Raw genomic sequence first — 20,922 nt, 5'->3', positions numbered from 1 at the left:
ATCAAAGGATAATGCACAAGGCTGGTGCACCCTCTTTTTTTTCTATTCTCTCATTTGACTACTAGGATACCCCTATCCTGGAGGGCAGGAGGCCTGAGATATTATCCATTCTGAACCTTGGATCGCCTGGTGAACACATTTGTGTGCAAGAGTATTTGTTTTGCTGCTATTTGACACACAGGCCCGGATTCATTACGAGTTACGCCGGCGTATATCCAGATACGCTGTCGTAACTCTGAGTCCGAGCCGCCGTATCTATGCGCCTGATTCTTAGAATCAGTTACACATAGATTTGTATTAGATCCGACCGGCGTAAGTCTCTTACGCCGTCGTATCTTAACTGCATATTTCCGCTGGCCGCTAGGCGCGTGTACGCTGATTTCCGCCTAGAAATATGTAAATCAGCTAGATACGCGAATTCACGAACGTACGCCCGGCCGACGCAGTACAGATACGCCGTTTACGTTAGGCTTTTCCCGGCGTAAAGTTACCCCTGCTATATGAGGCGTACATGAGGCGTACCAATATTAAGTATGGACGTCGTTCCCACGTCGAATTTTTAAAATTTTACGTCATTTGCGTAAATCGTTCGCAAATAGGGCTGGGCATCATTTACGTTCACGTCGAAAGCTTGGCTTGGCTTCTTGCGGGTTAATTTGGAGCATGCGCACTGGGATACTTTCACGGACGGCGCATGCGCCGTTTGTAAAAAGCGTCATTTACGTGGGGTCACATTAAATTTACATAACACACGCCCACATCTACCACATTTGAATTAGGCGGGTTTACGCCGGCCTATTTACGATACGCCGCCGCAACTTTGGTTTGAGAATACAGCACTTGCCTGTCAAAGTTGCGGAGGCATAACGTAAATAGGATATGTTACGCCCGCATAAAGATATGCGGTTTTACGTGAATCCGGGCCACAGTATGCAAAGCTGTGATCAGGGGGATCAGGCAAGGATTTCTTGTCTGCTGCCACAACAAAATCTAGCTGGTCGGAGTGCTTCCCAGCCATTCACGGGAAGCCCTGTATTTTCTTAATGAATACAATACCACGTTTCCACTGTAGCCAAGAGAAGCACTCGGCCCTGCTTGATTTTGTTCAATGTGAAAAGAGAGTGGCTGCACACCGAAATACCGAAAGTCCATTTATTGTAAAATATGACACACACCACAGAAGTAATAGCCAGTTACGGAACCTTTGGTGTGTCATATAATTTACTGGGATTTTGCAATAAATGGACTTTCGGTGTGCAGCCACTTTCTTTTTACATGGATATTGTACAGCTAGCAATCTGAGACGTACACCTATAACCTGTACGGTTTAGGAGATATTCCCCTCGCAATGCGCCGCTGACTCCAGCGGGGATCTTCGGCTAAAGGCCCGGCAGCCGCCGGACCTTGCCCGACAGAAGTCTCCCGCGCGCAGCGCAGTGACGTCATCGCCGCTCCAGCCAATCACAGCGCTGGAGCGGCGATACCCGGAAGACACGCCGAGGCAAGATGACATCTCCCTCAGCGTGGACCAGGTAAGTTCCCCTAACCTCGTTTCAAGGTAAGTATTTCATAATGAGCTCATTATGGCTTTTGCTTTTCAGGGATGTAAAAAAAAAAACAGCGGCTTTACTACCGCTTTAAGGTTCTTTTACCCTAATGCTTTTTATGCTTTAAGTTAAAAAAAAAAACTTCTAGTATCGAGTGCCCCCCAAATTCTTGCCTGACTCTTCTTTCGATCCATCATTGTGCCAGAGAGCATTGCTGCTTTCTCTCTCCTCACAGGCACAGAGGCAGCAGCGGGAGCCATTGGGAGGAGGGAGGAGGGGGTGGGGCTGAGCCCTGCTGTACGTGTCTATGGCACACATAGACTGGCTCGAGAGTAAGCCCACATGTCTTCCCACATTAGCAAACACTTGTTATAGGGACAGACACAAAAGAGGAGGAGCCAAGAGCGCTGGTGGGGGACCCAGAAGAGGAGGTTCAGGTCCGCTCTGTGCAATACAGAGCAGATGAGTATTACTTGTTTATTATTCTAATAAAATAAAAAATTGTGTTCTCTGGGAGGACGTCCATGGACGTCCTCCCAGAGTTAAAGAACCACCTTGTAGCTGTAATTCGGCTATGGGGCGGCGATTAAGTGGTTAAAGTGGATGTAAACCCAAATATTTTTTTTTATGTCACAATGTACAGTATAAGATTTCCTATTCCTCTGAGCAATCCTCTTTTATTGTTCAGTGAAATAAAACGGACTTATAGAGAAAAACCTTAGTCCGTTCCGCCCCCCTTGCTGTGAGTGACAGGTTATTTACATATCTCATGCACTAGCCTGGGACCGGGCATTAATTTTTAATTCCCACCCCTACTCCTTTTCTGAAATCATGTGGTTACTTTTCTGGATTTTGACTGGATGTTAGTCATCATAGCAGAATTTAGTGTTGTGTTTAGTGCATATTGACAAGGGGAGTGTAGAGGAGGGCGAGGAGTCTACTGACATCACGACTCCACCCACAGAGCTCCAGACAACAGACCCACCCACAGAATCTGCAGTTTTTCAGTTCTTATAACAGACAGAGGGGAGACATTTGACAGGTAAGGATACATGCAGGAGGCATCTATATCCTTATAGATCAGCACCATGGCAGTAGTTTAGAAAGGATGAGAGTGGCTTTACATCCACTTTAAGTGGTTAAAAAAAGGAACATAAAAAACTCCATAAAACTGCAGACTTAAAAATATCCATTTTTTTTTGTCTGAAATTTTTAATATATTAATATTATATCGTACTTTAAATCAATCACTAAAACACAGAATTTAGTAAAACACTAAATATTTGAGACTTTCTATATATTTTTTTCTTGATTCTCTTAGGATGTTACTCAATCTACTAACCAAACAGCCAAATCCACAGTCTCTAAGAGCTCTAGTAAAGGGGATACAGAAAAAAGAAAGCGAGGGGTGAGTTGGCACCTGTTCATGTCTTCTTCTTTTTTTATATTTCAGCTGTCTTTCTGTCGGGGATAACATTCTGTCAGTTCCTGGTGACCACATAAGTAGAAAGTGAAACATCTATCCAATGGGGTCACAGACAGCAGTAACATTTTTAGCAATTTTAAATCTACCCCCTCTCTATCCAGAACAACAACATTTTTTAGCAGAGTTTGGAGTTTAATTCCTAAACTAATTTTACTGATGAAAGTGGTAAATAAATCATTATTTGTCTATAGCAGATGAAGTCCCATGAAAGCTCCTTGTCACAGACTGATATGGTACAGACAGCCGCGGCACCACCTGCAGGTATAAAAAGAGATTACTTATGCACAGTTATGCTGCGTACACACGACCGTTTTTAATGTCATGGAAAAAACAAAGGGCTAGATTCAAGTAGCCCGCCGTAAGTTTGTGCGGGCGTAGCGTGTGTTATTTACGCTACGCCGCCGCAACTTAGAAGGGCAAGTGCAGTATTCACAAAGCACTTGCTCCGTAAGTTGCGTCGGCGTAGCGTAAATCAGCCGGCGTAAGCGCGCCAAATTCAAATTTGCAAGAGGTGGGCGTGTTTTTTATATATAACACATGACCCCACGTAAATGACGTCTCTAACGAACGGCGCATGCGCCGTTCGTGAAAGAATCCCAGTGCGCATGCTCGAAATTCCGCCGCCAATCGTCAATGCTTTAGACGTGAACGTAATTTACGCAAAGCCGTTCGTGAAAGAATCCCAGTGCGCATGCTCGAAATTCCACCGCAAATCGTCAATGCTTTAGACGTGAACGTAATTTACGCAAAGCCCTATTCGCAAACGACGTAAACGACGCAAAATTCGACGCTGGCCCGACGTCCATACTTAACATTGGTTGCTCCTCATATAGCAGGAGCAACGTTACGCCGGAAAAAGCCTTACGCAAACGACGTAAAAAATTCCGCCGGGCGCACGTACGTTTCTGAATCGGCGTATCCAGCGCATTTGCATATTCTACGCTGAAAGCGACGGAAGTGCCACCTAGCGGCCAGCGTAAATATGCAACTAAGATACGACGGCGTAAGAGACTTACGCCAGTCGGATCTTAGGCAAATTTCGGTGTATCTTGCTTTCTGAATACAGAAAGAAGATACGCCGGCGCAGATTTGAATTTACGCGGCGTATCAGTAGATACGACGGCGTAAATTCTCTCTGAATCTAGCCCAAAGTTTTTCTCGACGTGATTCTTGTCAACCTGGCCTTGCATACACATAATCGTGATAAAAATGCTCGAGCAAAGCGCGGTGACGTACAACAAGTACGACAGCACTATAAAGGGGAAGTTCCAATTGCATGGCACCACCCTTTAGGCTTGATTATGCAAATTTACCTTCTCATAACTTGTTTCTGAGCATGCGCGTTTTTTGCCCGTCGTTAAAGCGTACACACGACCATTTTTCACGACGTGAAAAACGTCGAAAAAAAATAGAGCATGTTCTAAATTTTTAATGCCCATTTATTACATCGCGAAAAATGCTCTGGAGCCCACACACGATCGTTTTTAATGACCAATTAAAAAAATTTAATTTTTCTTGTCATGAAAAACGGTCGTGGGTACGCGGCATAAGTCAAATTTCTTCCTGAATTCTACAAAACTGTTTTTTTTCTCATTGATAGAAAAACCCATCATGTCTTATTCCCGGAAGCCTGAGTCTATTTCTATGAAAACCCAGCTCATCAACAAACTTCCAACTTCCTTTGTTGGTAAGTCCCGTTCCCATGTGTATGAGGCACCTGTGGGGAATAGGAAGAAAACCACCCTTAATTTATTTATCATAGTAAAATCACTGTAAGAATATACATGTTGCACTTATATACATTTAACCAACCAATCATTAACAAATCCTAAAGAAAAAAATACTAAAAAAGTCCTTTTAACAATCGCTCAGCTCTCAAATGTGACTAATTAAGAACTATGGGCCAGATTCACGTAGGTGAGCGGCGGCGTAACGTATCGTAGCTACGTTGCACCGCCGCAAGTTTTCATCTCAAGTGCCTGATTCACCAAGCACTTGCGATGAAAACCTACTCCGGCGCAAGGCGGGCCAATTCAAATGGCCGTGTGCCATTTAAATTAGGCGTGCTCCTGCGCCGGACCTACTGCGCATGCTCAGTGTCGCAATTCCCGTCGTGCTTTGCGCGCCGTGACGTCATTTTTCCGAACGGCGACGCGCGTAGCGTAATTCCGTATTCCCTGACGGCTTACGCAAACGACGTTCATTTTTTAATTTCGACGCGGGAACGACGGCCATACTTTATACAGCAATACGATTGCTGTGTAAAGTTAGGGCAGGTAAAATAACGACTAACTTTGCGACGGGAAACTAGACTAGCGGCGACATAGCGAACGCGAAAATCCATCGTGGATCGCCGTAACTCCTAATTTGCATACCCGACGCTGGTTTACGACGCAAACTCCCCCCAGCGGCGGCCGCGGTACTGCATCCTAAGATCCGACAGTGTAAAACAATTACACCTATCGGATCTTAGGGATATCTATGCGTAACTGATTCTACTCCGTCGTATCTCAGCTGTGAATCTGGCCCAAAGTGTCAGAAACCATGAATCAGCATGAGACAGAAGTACAGTTAAATCACACTTGTTTTTAATAATAATAATAATAATAATAATAATAATAATAATAATAATAAAAAAAAGAGTAAGCGTAGTCAAAACATAGCCAGAGTTCAATAACCAGATCGGATAGTCAGCCAAGCCAAATGTCAGAGAGCCAGAGACATACGTAGTAGAACAGAAAGCAGGATCAGGAGCCAGAAGGGATGTCAGCCGAGCAAAGTCTTCAACAGGAATGCAGGAGAAAGTCTCTGTGATGTTGACCAAGGCGAAGGCAGAGAGCAAATTAGCTGGAAGGCTCAGCCTAGGTTCACATTGGAGCAATTTGTCATGTGATTTAAGAGATCAAATCGCATGACAAGTCTCAGCCTATTGGCGGCAATGCCACTGTTCCAATCGTTGCGACACATTCTCTGATTTCCAAAAGTAGTTCCTGCACTACTTTTGCCAATTTCAGGTGCGACTTCAATAGACATCTGTGTATGAAGCCACACAGATGTCTATCAAGTAGAACCTGAAATTGCGCTGACCCTGCTACTTTTAAATCGTGCTACTTCAAGTGAAGTAGCACGATTTCAAAGTAGCATCAATGTGAACTAGGGCTTCAGTAGGCAGGACTGACGAGCAGGATCATCAACAGGTGAGTCACTGTGGAGAGATAGGAGCTGGCAATTAGCCGACAACTGAGCGGCCAGCTCTGAGAAGGAAAGGCTGAGCCCAGCCCTGACACTACTACTTTGTCCCATTAAAGATGACCACATTAATCTGATCCCATTACAAAGGTCGGCATTACAGAGGTCGAAACCCAAAGTTCAGCCCTGACACAAAGTCCCTCTTTCCTTTTCATTTGTCCCTCATTTTGGTGTTTCAAACATGTGTTTTACAGTGCTAAACCTTTCATCCAATTAATAAAAAAAACTGCATTTGTAAATTTACATGTATGCCCCCAATATAAAGACATAATAGTGTTAAAAATAAAACACATGTGGGTTTAACAATTTTTATTTTTTTTGTAAACTTCTCCTTTAACAGGGCGTGGCAGGGAGTGTGTGTCCTATGCTTACATACCTTTGCTAATAGGTGTCCCTCGTTCCCATCTCAGTGTGTAAATGTTTCTTAAAATCAACTCTAATAATATAATATTGTACTTGCATAGAGATGTATACGATTGCACAATGAATAAAACAATCCGGCCTGCATATAAGGCTAAAACCCTGTCACTTCCGGTTGAGCGATGACGTCAACATGAGGCTCTGCCCAATGCCCCCGAAAAAGACATTATGACGGAACGCGTCGATTGGAGCCTTGTGTGCCAGCTGGATTGTTTTATTCAATGCACAATTGTATACATATCTATGTAAGTGCAATATTATCTTCTGAAAGTTGATTTTAAGAAAGACTTGTGCTATATGGAGTATGTATGTTTCTGTTGAGAGTGTACAGCAGTGTGAGTGAGAACTATAGTAGCGTTTTGCTGGATCCCTTTTTTATCTGGTGGGACGATCTCTGAGACTGGAGGTGGAAGGCGATACAATCAGGATATATTGAATACAATTTTTTATTTTTTTTACTTTATTAGAGGGTCAAAATTAGCTGGTAAGCGTATATATATCCCTGGTGGTAGAGGCGATCACATGGATCTTTTGGACGTGTAGGTGTTGGTGGATTTGAGCTAATATATGTGTGTGTGTGTGTGTGTGTGTGTATGTGTGTGTGTGTGTGTGTGTATATATATATATATATATATATATATATATATATATACAGTGTGGATCGAAAGTTTGGGCACCCCAGGTAAAAATTTGTATTAATGTGCATAACGAAGCCAAGGAAAGATGGAAAAATCTCCAAAAGGCATCAAATTACAGATTAGACATTCTTATAATATGTCAAAAAAAGTTAGATTTTATTTCCATCATTTACACTTTCAAAATTACAGAAAACAAAAAAATGGCGTCTGCAAAGGTTTAGGCACCATGCAGAATTTATAGCATGCACTGCCCCCTTTGCAAAGCTGAGACCTGCCAGTGTCATGGATTGTTCTCAATCATCGTCTGGGAAGACCAGGTGATGTCAATCTCAAAGGTTTTAAATGCCCAGACTCATCTGACCTTGCCCCAACAATCAGCAAGCAGTCTAGAAAACTTAAACTGAAAATAGTTGACGCTCATAAAGCTGGAGAGAGAGAGAGAGAGAGAGAGAGAGAGAGAGAGAGAGACTTGTAAAGCGCAACACATGCAAACTGAATCGCCTCTGGGCGCTGTATCCATTTCATGGGTAAGGAACCCCTTGACCTCAGAAGAGATGGGTTTTAATCTTTCTCCTGAAGGCCAAGTGGTCCGACTCCAGTCGGATGGTGGTTGGTAGTGCATTCCACAGGCGAGGTCCCTGGACTGCAAATCTTCGATCTACTGGCAACCAATGAAGGGATCTCAGTGAAGGTGAGATTGATTCCCATGGTTTTTTCCCAGTCACTAGTCGAGCGGCCGTATTTTGAACGACTTGCAGACGAGTGATTTGATATTTGGGGAGTCCTAGATAGAGGCCATTTGCGTAGTCGAGTCTGGAATTGATGATTGTTCCCACCACGACTGCAATGTCCTCTTTCGGGATAAAGGGCGTGAGAAGGCTATAAGAAGATAGCAAAGCGTTTTCAGATGTCAATATCCTCTGTTCGGAATGTAATTAAGAAATGGCTGTCATCAGGAACAGTGGAAGTTAAAGCAAGATCTGGAAGACCAAGAAAAATATCAGACAGAACAGCTCGCAGGATTTAGAGAAAAGCAATTCAAACCCCACGTTTGACTGCACGATCCCTCCAGAAAGATCTGGCAGACACTGGAGTTGTGGTACACTATTCCACTATAAAGAGATACTTGTACAAATATGGTCTTCATGGAAGAGTCATCAGAAGAAAACCTCTTCTACGTCCTCACCACAAAAATCCCCACTGTGTGTGTGTGTGTGTGTATGTATATGTGTGTATATATATATATATATATATATATATATATATATATATCCAGAGTGGACTCGCCCTTCTTCATAAGGACTTTCCTGAATATTTATACATTTCTGTGGTTTCACACTCTATTGTAAAAAGGAAACTTTTTATTTTTTGTTTAGGATTTGTTAATGATTACAGTAAAACTTTGGATGGCAAGCATAATTTGTTCCAGAAGCATATTGTAATCCAAAGCACTTGTATATCAAAGCAAATTTTCCCATAAGAAATAATGGAAACTCAAATGATTCGTTCCACAACCATTTATTCATAGGTCCTTCAGTTTATAGTCCATATAAAAAGATTATAGCAATCTGATTGGTTGTGTAACCATAAAATGTCCATCCACAAATGGAAGCCTCCACAAGGGGATCTCAAAAACGCTCTCAAACCAAGTTACTCTCAAACCAAGGTTTTACTGTATTTGGTTAAATGTATATTAGCCCAACCAGTATATTGTAATACATGTGGGGAATAGCAAGGAAACCTACTGGAATTTACAGTCCTATCTGAATTCTTATCCACCAGGTGATTTCTCCATGATTGATCATGTGTGTCCTCGCCATAGCACAATAAAGACACGGGAAACGGTTAATGGCAATCGGCTTCCTCTCATAGTAACAGTTATTCAGAGAACCACCTTACCTCCGTTACCTAAGGATTCATCGCCGATCAAACAGCATCCACCACCTTTCCATGCCATGCTTGATTTCAACAATGACAAAAGCCAGGTGACTGATCACGTGCTCAAAAGAGGTTCGTACAATTCTAACATCTGTATCCTGTGCACAAGCAGGACAGCAGAGAGCAATGGGAAGTGCAGAAACCCCTAGCAACCAGTCAGAAGTCATCTTTTATTGATCTGGCTTTATTGGGCCAGAGTCACAAAAGAGATATGACGGCGTATCTCCTGATACGCCGGCGTATCTCTGTGATCCGCCCGTCCTAACTATGCGGCTGATTCATAGAATCAGTTACGCATAGATAGCCCTAAGATCCGACAGGTGTAATTGACTTACACTGTCGGATCTTAGGATGCAAATTCTATGCCGGCCGCTAGGTGGCGAGGCCATTGCGGTTGGCGTAAAATATGCAAATGACTAGTTACGGCGATCCCCGAACGTCCGCGTTACCCGTCGCTCTAACTTTACGTTGTTTCCGTCGAGATACGCTTCGTAAAATTAGGGCTGAGCCCTAGTTCTGTGCCTGAGAGCAGTGCCTCTCTCTGTCCTCCCTGGACAAATCGGCAGCAGGACATTGCTGTCAATCATTGAGCAGAGAGCAGGGGGGTGGGTACGGGCCGCACTGCATGTGTCAATGGACACACACACCGTGTGGCTTGGCATTGAGCCCACATGAGTGCCTCCATAGCAAGTGGCTTGCTATGGGGATCTTGGTGGAGGGTGGAGGAGCCAGGATCACTGGCAGGGGACCCAAGAAGAGGAGGATCTGGGCTGCTTTGTGCAAAACCACTGCACAGAGCAGGTAAGTATAACGTGTTTTATTTTTAGGATTACAGTCATTTTAATTGAATAAGTATTTGTCCCCTTAATCCTTGCTGGCTGGGGAACATGTTTTCAAGATAGCTAGAGAGATATATTGTCTATGTCTGATGTATTCTCTTTTTCATTTTCTCTGTTTCTCAGACAGGCCGGTTATATCGAGAAGTCTGGTACCTTCTGTGGGAACAAAATCATACAGGTAAACTACAAAGATAAAGCATGCATAAAAGTTAAAGTGTTTGTTAACCCCCCAAAAAACTACACACCCTGGTCCTTTAAAGCAGATTAAACAGCACAATGCTTGTGCTGTGTAATCTGCCCCCCTCTAAACCTGTAAAAAAACTCCCAGAACCTGCCACTTATTTCCTGTATGCCCCTCTCTATACTGACCAGGATACCTAGGGCTACTTATGGTCAAAGTGCGTCCCTCCGTTATACGCATGCCCTGCTCTGATCTCCTCACTGCCCCCTCTCCTTTTTGCCTGTCAGCTCCCTCTCTGTCTCCGCCCCGCCTCCCGTCCCTATTGTTAAAAAAAAAAACTACAATGGTCACTGTCAGCCCCTTCTATTAGAGGCTGGCATACCACACTATGTAAATCCTTTCTAAAAACGAACATTCTAAATACCTATTTAGAGCTGTCTTCAGGCCGGTCACGTGACTCGCGGCTGCTTTACAGCTCTGAGACAGGGCTTCAGAAAAAGGAGCCGAGCGGCTGCGAGATCTCCTGGCTGAAGTCAGCGGGAGATCACGGCCCCTCCTGCAGTAGCCAAGTATCAGAGCTGAAAAGCGTCCGCGAGTCGCGTGACCGGCCTGAAGACAGGTCTTAATAGCCTTTTAGGACGTTCATTTTAGAAAGGATTTACATAGTGTGGTATGCCAGCCTCTAATAGAGCGGCTGGCAGTTTTTAATAAATAAGCTTAACAAACACTTTAATAGTGTAGAGGTTAAAAATGTATGTTTAATAAACTAAAAGCAAGGACGTAAAATAAGTTTATGGATAGGAACCTGACCTAAAGTTCCAGCACCTTGAGATGTTTGCAAGTAGCTGTGTTGGTCTCCAGATTAATTAATGTGTCCCTGTAAAGCTCCCCTAGATCCTAGGTTAATAATAAGTAAATGAGACAAGTGAGAAGTAGATTGTAAGCTCTAAGGCCCCTTTCACATTGAGGCGTTTTTCATGTGGTACAGCGCTAAAAATAGCGCTGCTATACCGCATGAAAAAACCTGCCCTGTAGTCTTCAATGTGAAAGCCCGAAGGCTTTCACACTGAAGCGGTGCACTAGCAGGAGCGCTCCAAAAGTCCTGCTAGCCGCATCTTTACCGCGGTATAGGAGCGGTGTGTTCGCCGCTTCTATACCGCGCCTTCCCATTGAAATCAATGGGAAAGCGCGGTAATACCATGGTAATACCGCCCGCAACACTGGTGGTATTAACCCTTTTTCGGCCGATAGCGGGGGTTAAAACCTCACCGCTAGCGCCCGAATATCGCGCTAAATATGACGGTATAGCCGCGCTACAAATAGCGCGGCTATACCGTCACCGCGGCTGCACGCCTCAATGTGAAAGCAGCCTAACGAGCAGGGCCCTCTGATTCTTACTGCACTAGGGTGCCTCCACCCCCTGTCCCGGCCCTGAGTGTGGGAATCGGGAGAGGAGCTCAGTGGACCAGACTCAATGTCCATGGGGGGCGGCTTGGGAGGGGAGGGCACAACTGAAATCTAGGTGATGCAGCCCACCCCAGCGCCCCCCCTAGATCCGGCCATGCACAGGCATATGGACTCTTCCTCTTTGGCAGCACTGATGCTTGATAATTTGCCCAGAGTTATCACAAGGAGCAAGTCGCATGCTGCTCCATACCCAGGAGGACTTGATGTTGAGATCGGGACTCTGGGACAAAACGTCACATCCAGGACTCCTTGTTCTTCTTTACACAGAACATAGTTCTTAATGACATTGGCTGCATGTTTGGGGTCATTGTCCTGCTGCAGAAAAAATTTAAGACCAATCACTCGCCTCTCTGATGGTATGGTGTATCTGCCTGTATTTCTCAGCAATAAGGACTCCATTGATCCTGACCAAATCTCCAACTCCATTTCCAGAGATGGAGCCCTAAACTTGCAAGGAACCTCCACCATGCTTCATTGTTTCCTTCAGACATTCATTATTGTACCGCTCTCCAGCCCTTCACCAACAAACTGTTTCCTGCTACATCCAAACATTTTACATTATGACTTGTCAGTCCAGAGCACCTGCTGCCATTTTTCTGTACCCCAGTTCCTGTGTTTTCATGTATAGGACGTGGAAACAAGGCTAAGTGACTCAACTACGCACGAAAACGTAGGAACTGGGGTGCAGTCAGGGCCGTTTGAAGGAATTCGGGGCCCCAAGCAAAATGGGGGCCCCAATCACGCACACAAAACCTGAGTTAGCACTACACAAATTTTTTACACCCATGTTCTTACTCCCCCCCCCCCCCCAGTCCCTATTTTTTTCTATTCTCACCTCCCCTTCTTCCCTGTAGGCTGCCGCTGTAGCGTGGCTGAGCTCCTCTTCCTCCTCTTAGTCCGGTGTTCTATCATTATGGGTCCCCAGTACCCTATCAGATAGTGCCGGGCTGGGCCGGGTACCGCGCGGTACAGGAGATTCAGTTTCCTGTGTTCCCGGCCGGACTGAAAGGAAGTGAGCACCCAGTATGCACTTCCTGTCAGTCTGGCCGGGAACCGGAAACTGAATCTCCTGAACCACGCGCGGTACACGGCCGGACTGACAGGACTCCAAGAGGAAGGAAAAGGAGCTCGGCCACGCTACAGCCTGGGATAGGGAAGTTGGGGGCCCCATGCTAGCTCGGGGCCCCAAGCAATTGTTTGTTTTGCCCGTCCTGTAGCGACGGGCCTGGGTGCAGTTGATAAAAATAAACTATTGACACTTCTTTTTCTGAAAGCATTCTTAATTTACAGCATTTTTTCACTCCTATCTAAAACTTTTGCACAGTGCTGTATGTTGAGGCAGGTGGCATACCTGCTTTTTGAGATCACGCTGAACCTGGAGCTGCAAGGGAAGGGATTGACCAGTGAAAAATTGTGTGGGCTTCTTTAGATTAGAATGGATGCATTGAGGGGGGGGGGGACAGATTCAATGTGATTATATAGCAATTGCTGTCATGTGATAAATTTTACTTGTTTAAGTTGATCTTTATCTGGCCCTTGTATAATCCTGTTTTAGCTATGCAACAACTGTAGATAAACTGAAAAGCTCTGAAGCGTCTAGTTCAACCATTGATCTACAGCTCGGTCTCAGCCCAAAGACCCGCATGACCAACAGATTCCACCCGGATTCAGTCATCACTCTCGTGACTTCAGGTGAGTGGGGGGGCTTTTTTTTTTTTTTATAAATAACTTCTGTTAAGCATTTGTTAATCCAAAAACAAAAAAACAGATCCTGTTTGCTTAAAGAATATTATACAGCACAGTGCTTGTGCTGTGTAATTTGGCCCAATGTAACACTTAAAAAACCTGGCTAATCCAACCTGGTTATACCCTCTCCCCTGTAAACTTACCACGATGTATTCATGGCTGCTGAACCCTGACACCATGGTCAGTTTATGTGCCTCTGTCATCCACAGCCCTCTCCTGTCCTCCTCTTTGCTCTCTTCCCCCCTCCCTCCCTGCCTGTCTGCTCGTGTCAGCACCCATCCCCCTCTGCTCCTGCTGCTTTCATATTTAAAATAAAATGCTCCCATCCCCTCGGTATTATAACAATAAGTCTCCCTTGTGTCTGTGCTATATATTATTATAAAAATGCTTATCTGTACCGATAACACTGTGGCTCCCTGCGATCATGTGACTCCTCAGCACTCTCTCTCTCCTCCCTGCCCACTGGAATTGTCAGCCAGGCAAAGGAGAGAGGAGAGGAGACACCTGAGCGCAGGAAGACGCTCTGTTATTGGTACAGATGAGCATATTCATTATATAACACAGGCACAAGGGAAGTTATTGTTATATTACAGAGGGGAAGGGAGCATTTTAACCACTTCCATACAGGGCACGTATACACCTTCCCGCCCAAGCCAATTTTCAGCTTTCAGCACTGTCGCACTTTGAATGGCAATTGCGCGGTCATGCTACACTGTACCCAAACAAAATTGGCGTCCTTTTTTACCCACAAATAGAGCTTTCTTTTGGTGGTATTTGATCACCTCTGCGATTTTTTTTTTTTTGCGCAACAACTAAAAAAAGACCGAAAATTTTGAAAAAGATTACGTTTTTATTTTTTTCTGTAATTTTATTTGTAAATAAGTAAGTTTTCTCTTTCAATTACGGGCACTGATATGGTGGCACTGATGGGCACAGATGAGATGGCACTGATGGACATCGACAAGGTAGTACTGACGGGCACAGATGAGGTGGCACTGATTGGGGGCGCTGGTATGCGGCACTGATGGGCACACATAGGCGGCACTCATGGGCACACATAGGCGGCACTGATGGGCGGCACTGATGGGCACTCATGGGCGACACTGGGCACTCATGGGCGGCACAGATGGGCACTCATGGGCGGCACAGATGGGCACTGTGGGGTGGCACTGATGGACACTGTGGGGTGGCACTGATTTACTTGTTGCCAGTCAGTGCCCATTTGTGGGCACTGATTGGCATCTTTTTTTTTTCCCATTTTTTTTTTTTTCAGCCTTTTTTTTTTTTTTGGACTTTTTTTGTTTTGCCCTTCCCTGGTGGGCATCCCTGGTGGTCCATGTGGCGATCCGAGGGGGGGCTGCGCTGATAAACAATCAGCGCAAACCCCCCCCTGTCAGGAGAGCCGCCGATCGGCTCTCCTCTACTCGCGTCTGTCAGACGCGAGTGAGGAAGAGCCATCGACGGCTCTTCCTGTTTACATCGTGATCAGCCGTGATTGGACACGGCTGATCACATGGTAAAGAGTCTCCGTGAGAGACTCTTTACCGAGATCGGTGTTGCGGGGTGTCAGACTGACACCCTGCAACAACGATCACCGCGATGCGCGCCCCCCGGGGGCGCGCAGCGGCTCAGAATCCTGAGTACGTCATATGACATCCGGTCAGGATTCTACAACCACTTTGCCGCCGTCAATCTGTCATTGGCGGGCGGCAAGTGGTTAAAGAAGTGACTTAACAACCACTTTAAGCATGGGGATTGGGGGGGGGGGGGGGTATCTCTTTTACATTCACTTGTCGATGTGTCCGCCATTATTTTAATAGGACAAAATATACAAGTTTCACTTTTTGAATAGAATTGCTGAAATAAATTAACTTTTTGATGATATTCTAATTTCATTAGATACAGTTGTAGGGCTTAGAAATGTTAGTGATGGCTTTAGCAGTCACTGTAATGATATGCTGACATTAGTGGAGACCTAACTAGTGGAGTTAGGATTGGAGGTAATATTGATTAGTATGAGTGTGGGGGAAGAGAGTTCAGAGTACATAATATCACTTGTTCCTGATGCTTTGATAAAGATGTCCCGGTTTTCTTTATCATACATCATGGGACACAGAGCACCATAGTCTTTACTATGTGGGTTATACGCCACCTTCAGGTGATTGGACACTGGCATAATCAAAACAGGAAGTCCCTCTCTATATAACCCCTCCAATACAGGAAGTACCTTTGTAGCAAAGCAATATATATACAGTGTACATATCCCAAAAAGGGGGAGGGACCTCAGTGTCCCATGATGTACTTCCAAGAAAAGGATGTTACAGGTAAGCTGTTATAAAAATCCTATTATTAGGCCTTTGTTAAAAACCACACAATCCCTGGCTTCAGTGTTACCCAACTGGGGTTGATTTACTAAAACTGGAGAAACCAATCAACTTCCATTTTTTTTTTTTTGTCAAAGCTTAATTTAACAAGCTGAAGTTAGAAGCTGCACCAGATTTTGCGCTCTCCAGTTTTAGTAAATCAACCCCATTGACAGCCACTTTTCTACTAGGGGGAGCAAATTTAATAAAGCATAATGGATTGGTCACTATGAGCAAAACAGATTTGATCTTTTTTTGTTTGTAGATTTGTTAGATAACATCTTGCCAAAACCAAAGACGCACAAATCAGACACTATGAAGTTATTACCAAAGGTCAGGAGGTCGGATTCCCTCATTGCGGCCACTGCAGAGGACGCATCCGAAGGTCGGTGAAGAATAAAAAAAAAGTGAGTAGTTCCAGACCTTTCTTATTTACAAATCCTATTGATGGGTTGCAAAAACATATAATCTACCACAATGTGACAATAATGTTGAATGCCGCCCCAAAGTACCATAGCAGTAGTGGGCAGCAGATCACAAAGCGCATGAGTTGTGGTGTGCTGCATTTGAATAATAGGGGTCATATCCAATTTTTCATTTAATAACAAGGGCTGCTTTAAAGTGTATGGAAAGACAATTTTCTTTAATCAGTTATGGATAGGGTGGGACCCAGTGGCGGCTGGTGCTCAAAAATTTGGGGGGGGGGACGCAAACAAACTGAAAAATACTGAGAAAAAAAAACATCATTTGCAGCTTCACTGTGCCCATCGGATGTTTTTTTTACCTTAATGCATAGGATGCATTAAGGTGAAAAAACATTTACCTTTACAACCCCTTTAATTGAACAAGCTGAAGTTAGAAGCGGATCGGCTACCATGCACAGCTGCACCAGATTTTGGTAGTGGGAAAGGCCTTGCGTTTTTTGGCCCTATGTAAGCTTCAAAAACAGCTTGCTGGAACTTAGACTGGGCTGTGGCCTCCTTCCCTACCCCCATGTGACAGCAGTGAACCAATAATGAGGCACTAGTATGGTCTCATGCTCACCCATACTTTGCAATTCTGGGAGTATCAGAGACTGAACAGAGTGGCTAAGGGAGCAAAGGAAAGGGGAGTGTGTATTGCTGTGGAGGGGAGAGTTAAAACCTTTCTGGTAATGCTGTTTTTGGGACTCTTCCAGGACGGCACACCTGAGAGATAATAGGCCCTGGAGGTGTCCTGGGCACAGATTAGCAGTGCAGCCAGCTGGTCCAGTGAAGGTTCTTTCACAAGGCTTTACAGAGTTGAGGTGCTGTCACAACAGGATTCAGCAGAAATGTTCTACATGAGATGGTCCCACCCCAAGGTAGGCCTGTGTTGCCTCTCAGATGTGCGGTCCTGGAAGAGGATTGGAGGAAACCTCACAGCTAATGGTGTTACTGAGAATGTTCCAGGATGGCAGGCCTACTTCCCGCCTAGGTGGGAGAAGAGCTCATGACACTGTTATAAGTTAGAATGTTGATTTATTCCCCTCATGGACCAGTTTCATACAACTGAGGGACGAGGGGAGGTTTATCCTATCGGTGTTTACAAGACTAAAACATTTTTTTTTGCTAGAAAATTACTTAAAACCCCCAAACATTATATATATTTTTTTCTAACACCCTATAGAATAAAATGTCAGTCATTGCAATACTTTTTATCACACCGTATTTGTGCAGCGGTCTTACAAGCGCACTTTTTTTGGAAAAAAATCACTTTTTTGAATTAAAAAAATAAGACAATAAATTTTGCCCAATTTTTTTTTTAATATTGTGAAAGATAATGTTACGCCGAGTAAAATGATACCCAACATGTCACGCTTAAAAATTGCACCCGCTCGTGGCATGACGTCAAACTTTTACCCTTAAAAAATCTCGATAGGCGACGTTTAAAAAATTCTACAGGTTGCATTTTTTGAGTTACCGACGGCTCCGGTAAGCGGCGGAGGGCGCGGGAGAGCGGCCCCCTCTCCCGCCACCGATAACGGCGATCCAAATCCGCCACGGAGATCGCCGTTATCGTGTACACCACCGCCCATTAAAGAGATGGATATCTCGGTAACGGCAGCAGCTGCTGCCACAACCGAGGTATCCATCTTTAAAAAGAGGACGTCTTTTTGACATGGGGCGGTGGTCAAGAGGTTAAAGCCGTTTCTTGATTATTATTTTTCTGGTATGAGGAGCCTATCATCTCTCAGGTGTGCCATCCTGGAGGATGATTGGAGAAATAACACTTTACTTTGTCTTTCATGGGCAAAGGGACCGTTTACTTTAACCTCCCTGGCGGTGTTCCCGAGACTGACTCGGGGTTAGATTTTCCTGCTACGATCGGTAACCCCGAGTCAGTCTCGGCTCGCCTCGCTGAATCCACAGGCACTTTTTACTTACCTTGTCCCTGGATCCAGCGATGCCACCGCGCTGTGTGAGTGAGCGGGACCTCGCTCGATTCACATAGTGCCTCCGTGTGACGCCGATCTCCGTTCCCTACGACGCACGGGGACGGAGAACGGCGCCAAATTCAAAAACGTAAACAAACACCTTACATACAGTATACTGTAATCTTATAGATTACAGTACTGTATGTAAAAAAAAACACACCCCCCCTGTCCCTAGTGGTCTGTCCTGTGTCATGCATGTCATTTTATATAATAAAAACCTTTTTTTCTCCCTGCAAACTGTAGATTGTCCATAGCAACCAGAAGTGTCCCTTTATGTCAAAAATAGTTTTAGATCAGCTAAAAAAACAGCGATAATAAATTATAATCACTTGCAGAATTGTGCGATAGCGATTTGTGGGGAAATTCGTCATAAAAAAAAAAAATAATAATGAAAGCAACAATTCTGCAACTGAGCAAATTTCAGTGAATTTGATTACATTATTGAATAATTTTTATTATAATTATATTATTATTTGTTATAATTATTTATTATATTATAATTTATAATTTTGTTTTTAAAAAAATGTCATACCCGGGATGCCTATTAGAATCTTGTTTGGTCAGATTTAAGTGAGTTATTTCTAAAAATTACAGACCTACAATATAAAACGCCAAATTTCCTTGCAAATAATAGTACCGCTTTCAGCATGTTTTTTCTGAAAGAATCATACCGCCAGGGAGGTTAATAAAGGAAGCATTTTCCTTTAAAATGATATTTGTTTTAATAATAAAAAATGTGAAATATTACTAGGATCATTTTATTTTGTTTTTAGCAACCTACAGTGTGATGCCAAGTCCAAGAGAGAGAAGCTTACAAATCCTTGGAGGACTTCTGGGCGCTAGTTCCCAAAATGAATGACTTCATCATTATTGGAGAAGGCACAGTGATACATGCCATGCTGTTACTATGTATCTAATTATGCGGCTGATCAATACTATTGGAGTTAAAGTGATTGTGTCACATGTCAATTATTATTTCTTTTTTTGGCCACAAGGTATCTGTATTGGATTGATATCTGGTGGTGTTTGTGTGCAAAATTTTCAAACTGAATACAGTTTAAGATTACTATAAATCTGTACTTGGGGGTGAGGGGGGCTCCTAGGGTGCACAGAATAGTTGGAGTTAAAACGACACGAAAGTCAAATCCACTTTGCACTACAAGAGCCAACCTGCACTCACTGTAAATCTGGAGAAGCTCTGCTGATTTTTATCATCCAATCCTGTGCAAGCTAAAATACAAAGGTGACTCTTGTCAGAATAGCATCTTTTGTTTTGTATCTTTGAGAAAAATTCAGCAATGAAAAGCGATAGCGGCACAAACTCAGCCCCTTTCAGCTTCCTGTCTTCAGCTAATTTATTAAACAATAAATTGGCATCACCACACTATTAGGGAGGAGATTCTGGAAGAGCTGTAATCAAATTGTGTAATGTGGCAAGAAGTGTGTGAGGTATTGCTGTGGTGAAATTAAAGTCTGATCTACTTATACCTTCAATGACGTGAAGGTTTATTTTTCTTTTGCCCATTTCATAAAATGCTGTGCCTGCATTTCCCAGACTTATTTTAAGGTAAAAATATATTTACTTGTTTTCTAAAGAATAATCAGCCCTGCCTAGGTCACCTCTCAGGTAACAACAGTACACTTCCCCTTATATCATGGGGGGGTGAATAGAAAGTTTGATGTTCTGCAGTCACACAAAGTGCGGTGGCCGGCGGCGACCTGTCATTTTAGTGGACGCAGAAGATTCCTGGTGCTACAATTTGCACCGGCTATAATCACTGGTGTGAATGTAGAATTTTTTTTTTTTTTATTCTTAAGGCCAGGTTCACATACAGTGCCTTGTGAATGTATTCGGCCCCCTTGAACTTTGCGACCTTTTGCCACATTTCAGGCTTCAAAACATAAAGATTTAAAACTGTAATTTTTTTTTGAAGAATCAACAAGTGGGACACAAGCATGAAGTGGAACGAAATTTATTGGATATTTCAAACTTTTCTACTTCATGATTGTGTCCCACTTGTTGATTCTTCAAAAAAAAAAAAAAAAGAGTTTTATATCTTTTATGTTTGAAGCCTGAAATGTGGCAAAAGGTCGCAAAGTTCAAGGGGGCCGAATACTTTCGCAAGGCACTGTATGTACGGCCATGGGTTTGTGCCTGTTTACGGGACCAGGTTAAAATTTTTGCCTGAATTTGCACCTCAATCAGACCCAAAACATGCACAGGACCCTATTTAATTGTGGACCACGGCTTCCCTGGACCTGTGTGAACCAGCTCCATTGAGAGCTGGTCACATTTGCCTGCAGGGAAACCAGCATCCAATTTGCACATATGTGAGCCTGGCCTTAAAAAGGAGAAGTCCAGCCTGAGCTTTTTAGGCTGAGATTCTCCTCTGGGTCACAGGAGTGCAATTCGTTCTGCACTCCTGTAACCCGTTTTTAGCGAAAAGCGGTCTGAAGTCCGCTCGCTGCTGACCTCACTGCCATCAGTTGAGGCAGCGCATCATCCGACTTCCCAAGTCTGGTTCCGTCAGCTGCCTTGATCAATGGCAGTCTGACGAGCCGTGGAGGGGTGAAGAGCGGCCAACACTCCAAT

The 20,922-nt window shown here is 44.0% G+C and overlaps 1 protein-coding gene across 2 annotated transcripts in view; it reads left to right on the top strand.

Moving 5' to 3' along the window:
* Positions 1–19,282, top strand: part of AGBL2 (AGBL carboxypeptidase 2) — a 63,893-nt gene extending 44,611 nt beyond the window's left edge. Inside the window, exons 15-22 of one of the 2 annotated variants that reach the window (XM_040328273.1) lie at positions 2,869–2,955; positions 3,228–3,294; positions 4,634–4,720; positions 9,123–9,350; positions 10,241–10,295; positions 13,321–13,457; positions 16,140–16,281; positions 19,103–19,282. In XM_040328273.1, coding sequence (XP_040184207.1) covers positions 2,869–2,955; positions 3,228–3,294; positions 4,634–4,720; positions 9,123–9,350; positions 10,241–10,295; positions 13,321–13,457; positions 16,140–16,267 — 789 coding nt within the window. In that variant the 3' untranslated portion in view covers positions 16,268–16,281; positions 19,103–19,282. Of the gene's footprint in view, positions 1–2,868; positions 2,956–3,224; positions 3,295–4,633; positions 4,721–9,122; positions 9,351–10,240; positions 10,296–13,320; positions 13,458–16,139; positions 16,282–19,102 lie in introns of both variants that reach the window. The other variant, XM_040328271.1, reaches the window with a different exon arrangement.
* Positions 19,283–20,922: the final 1,640 nt, after the last annotated feature.

The sequence above is a fragment of the Rana temporaria genome, chromosome 11 (genome assembly GCF_905171775.1).
Source record: "Rana temporaria chromosome 11, aRanTem1.1, whole genome shotgun sequence".
Lineage (NCBI taxonomy): Eukaryota > Metazoa > Chordata > Amphibia > Anura > Ranidae > Rana > Rana temporaria.
The sequence above is the reverse complement of the archived record's forward strand: the minus strand, read 5'-3'. Positions and strand labels throughout refer to the sequence as shown.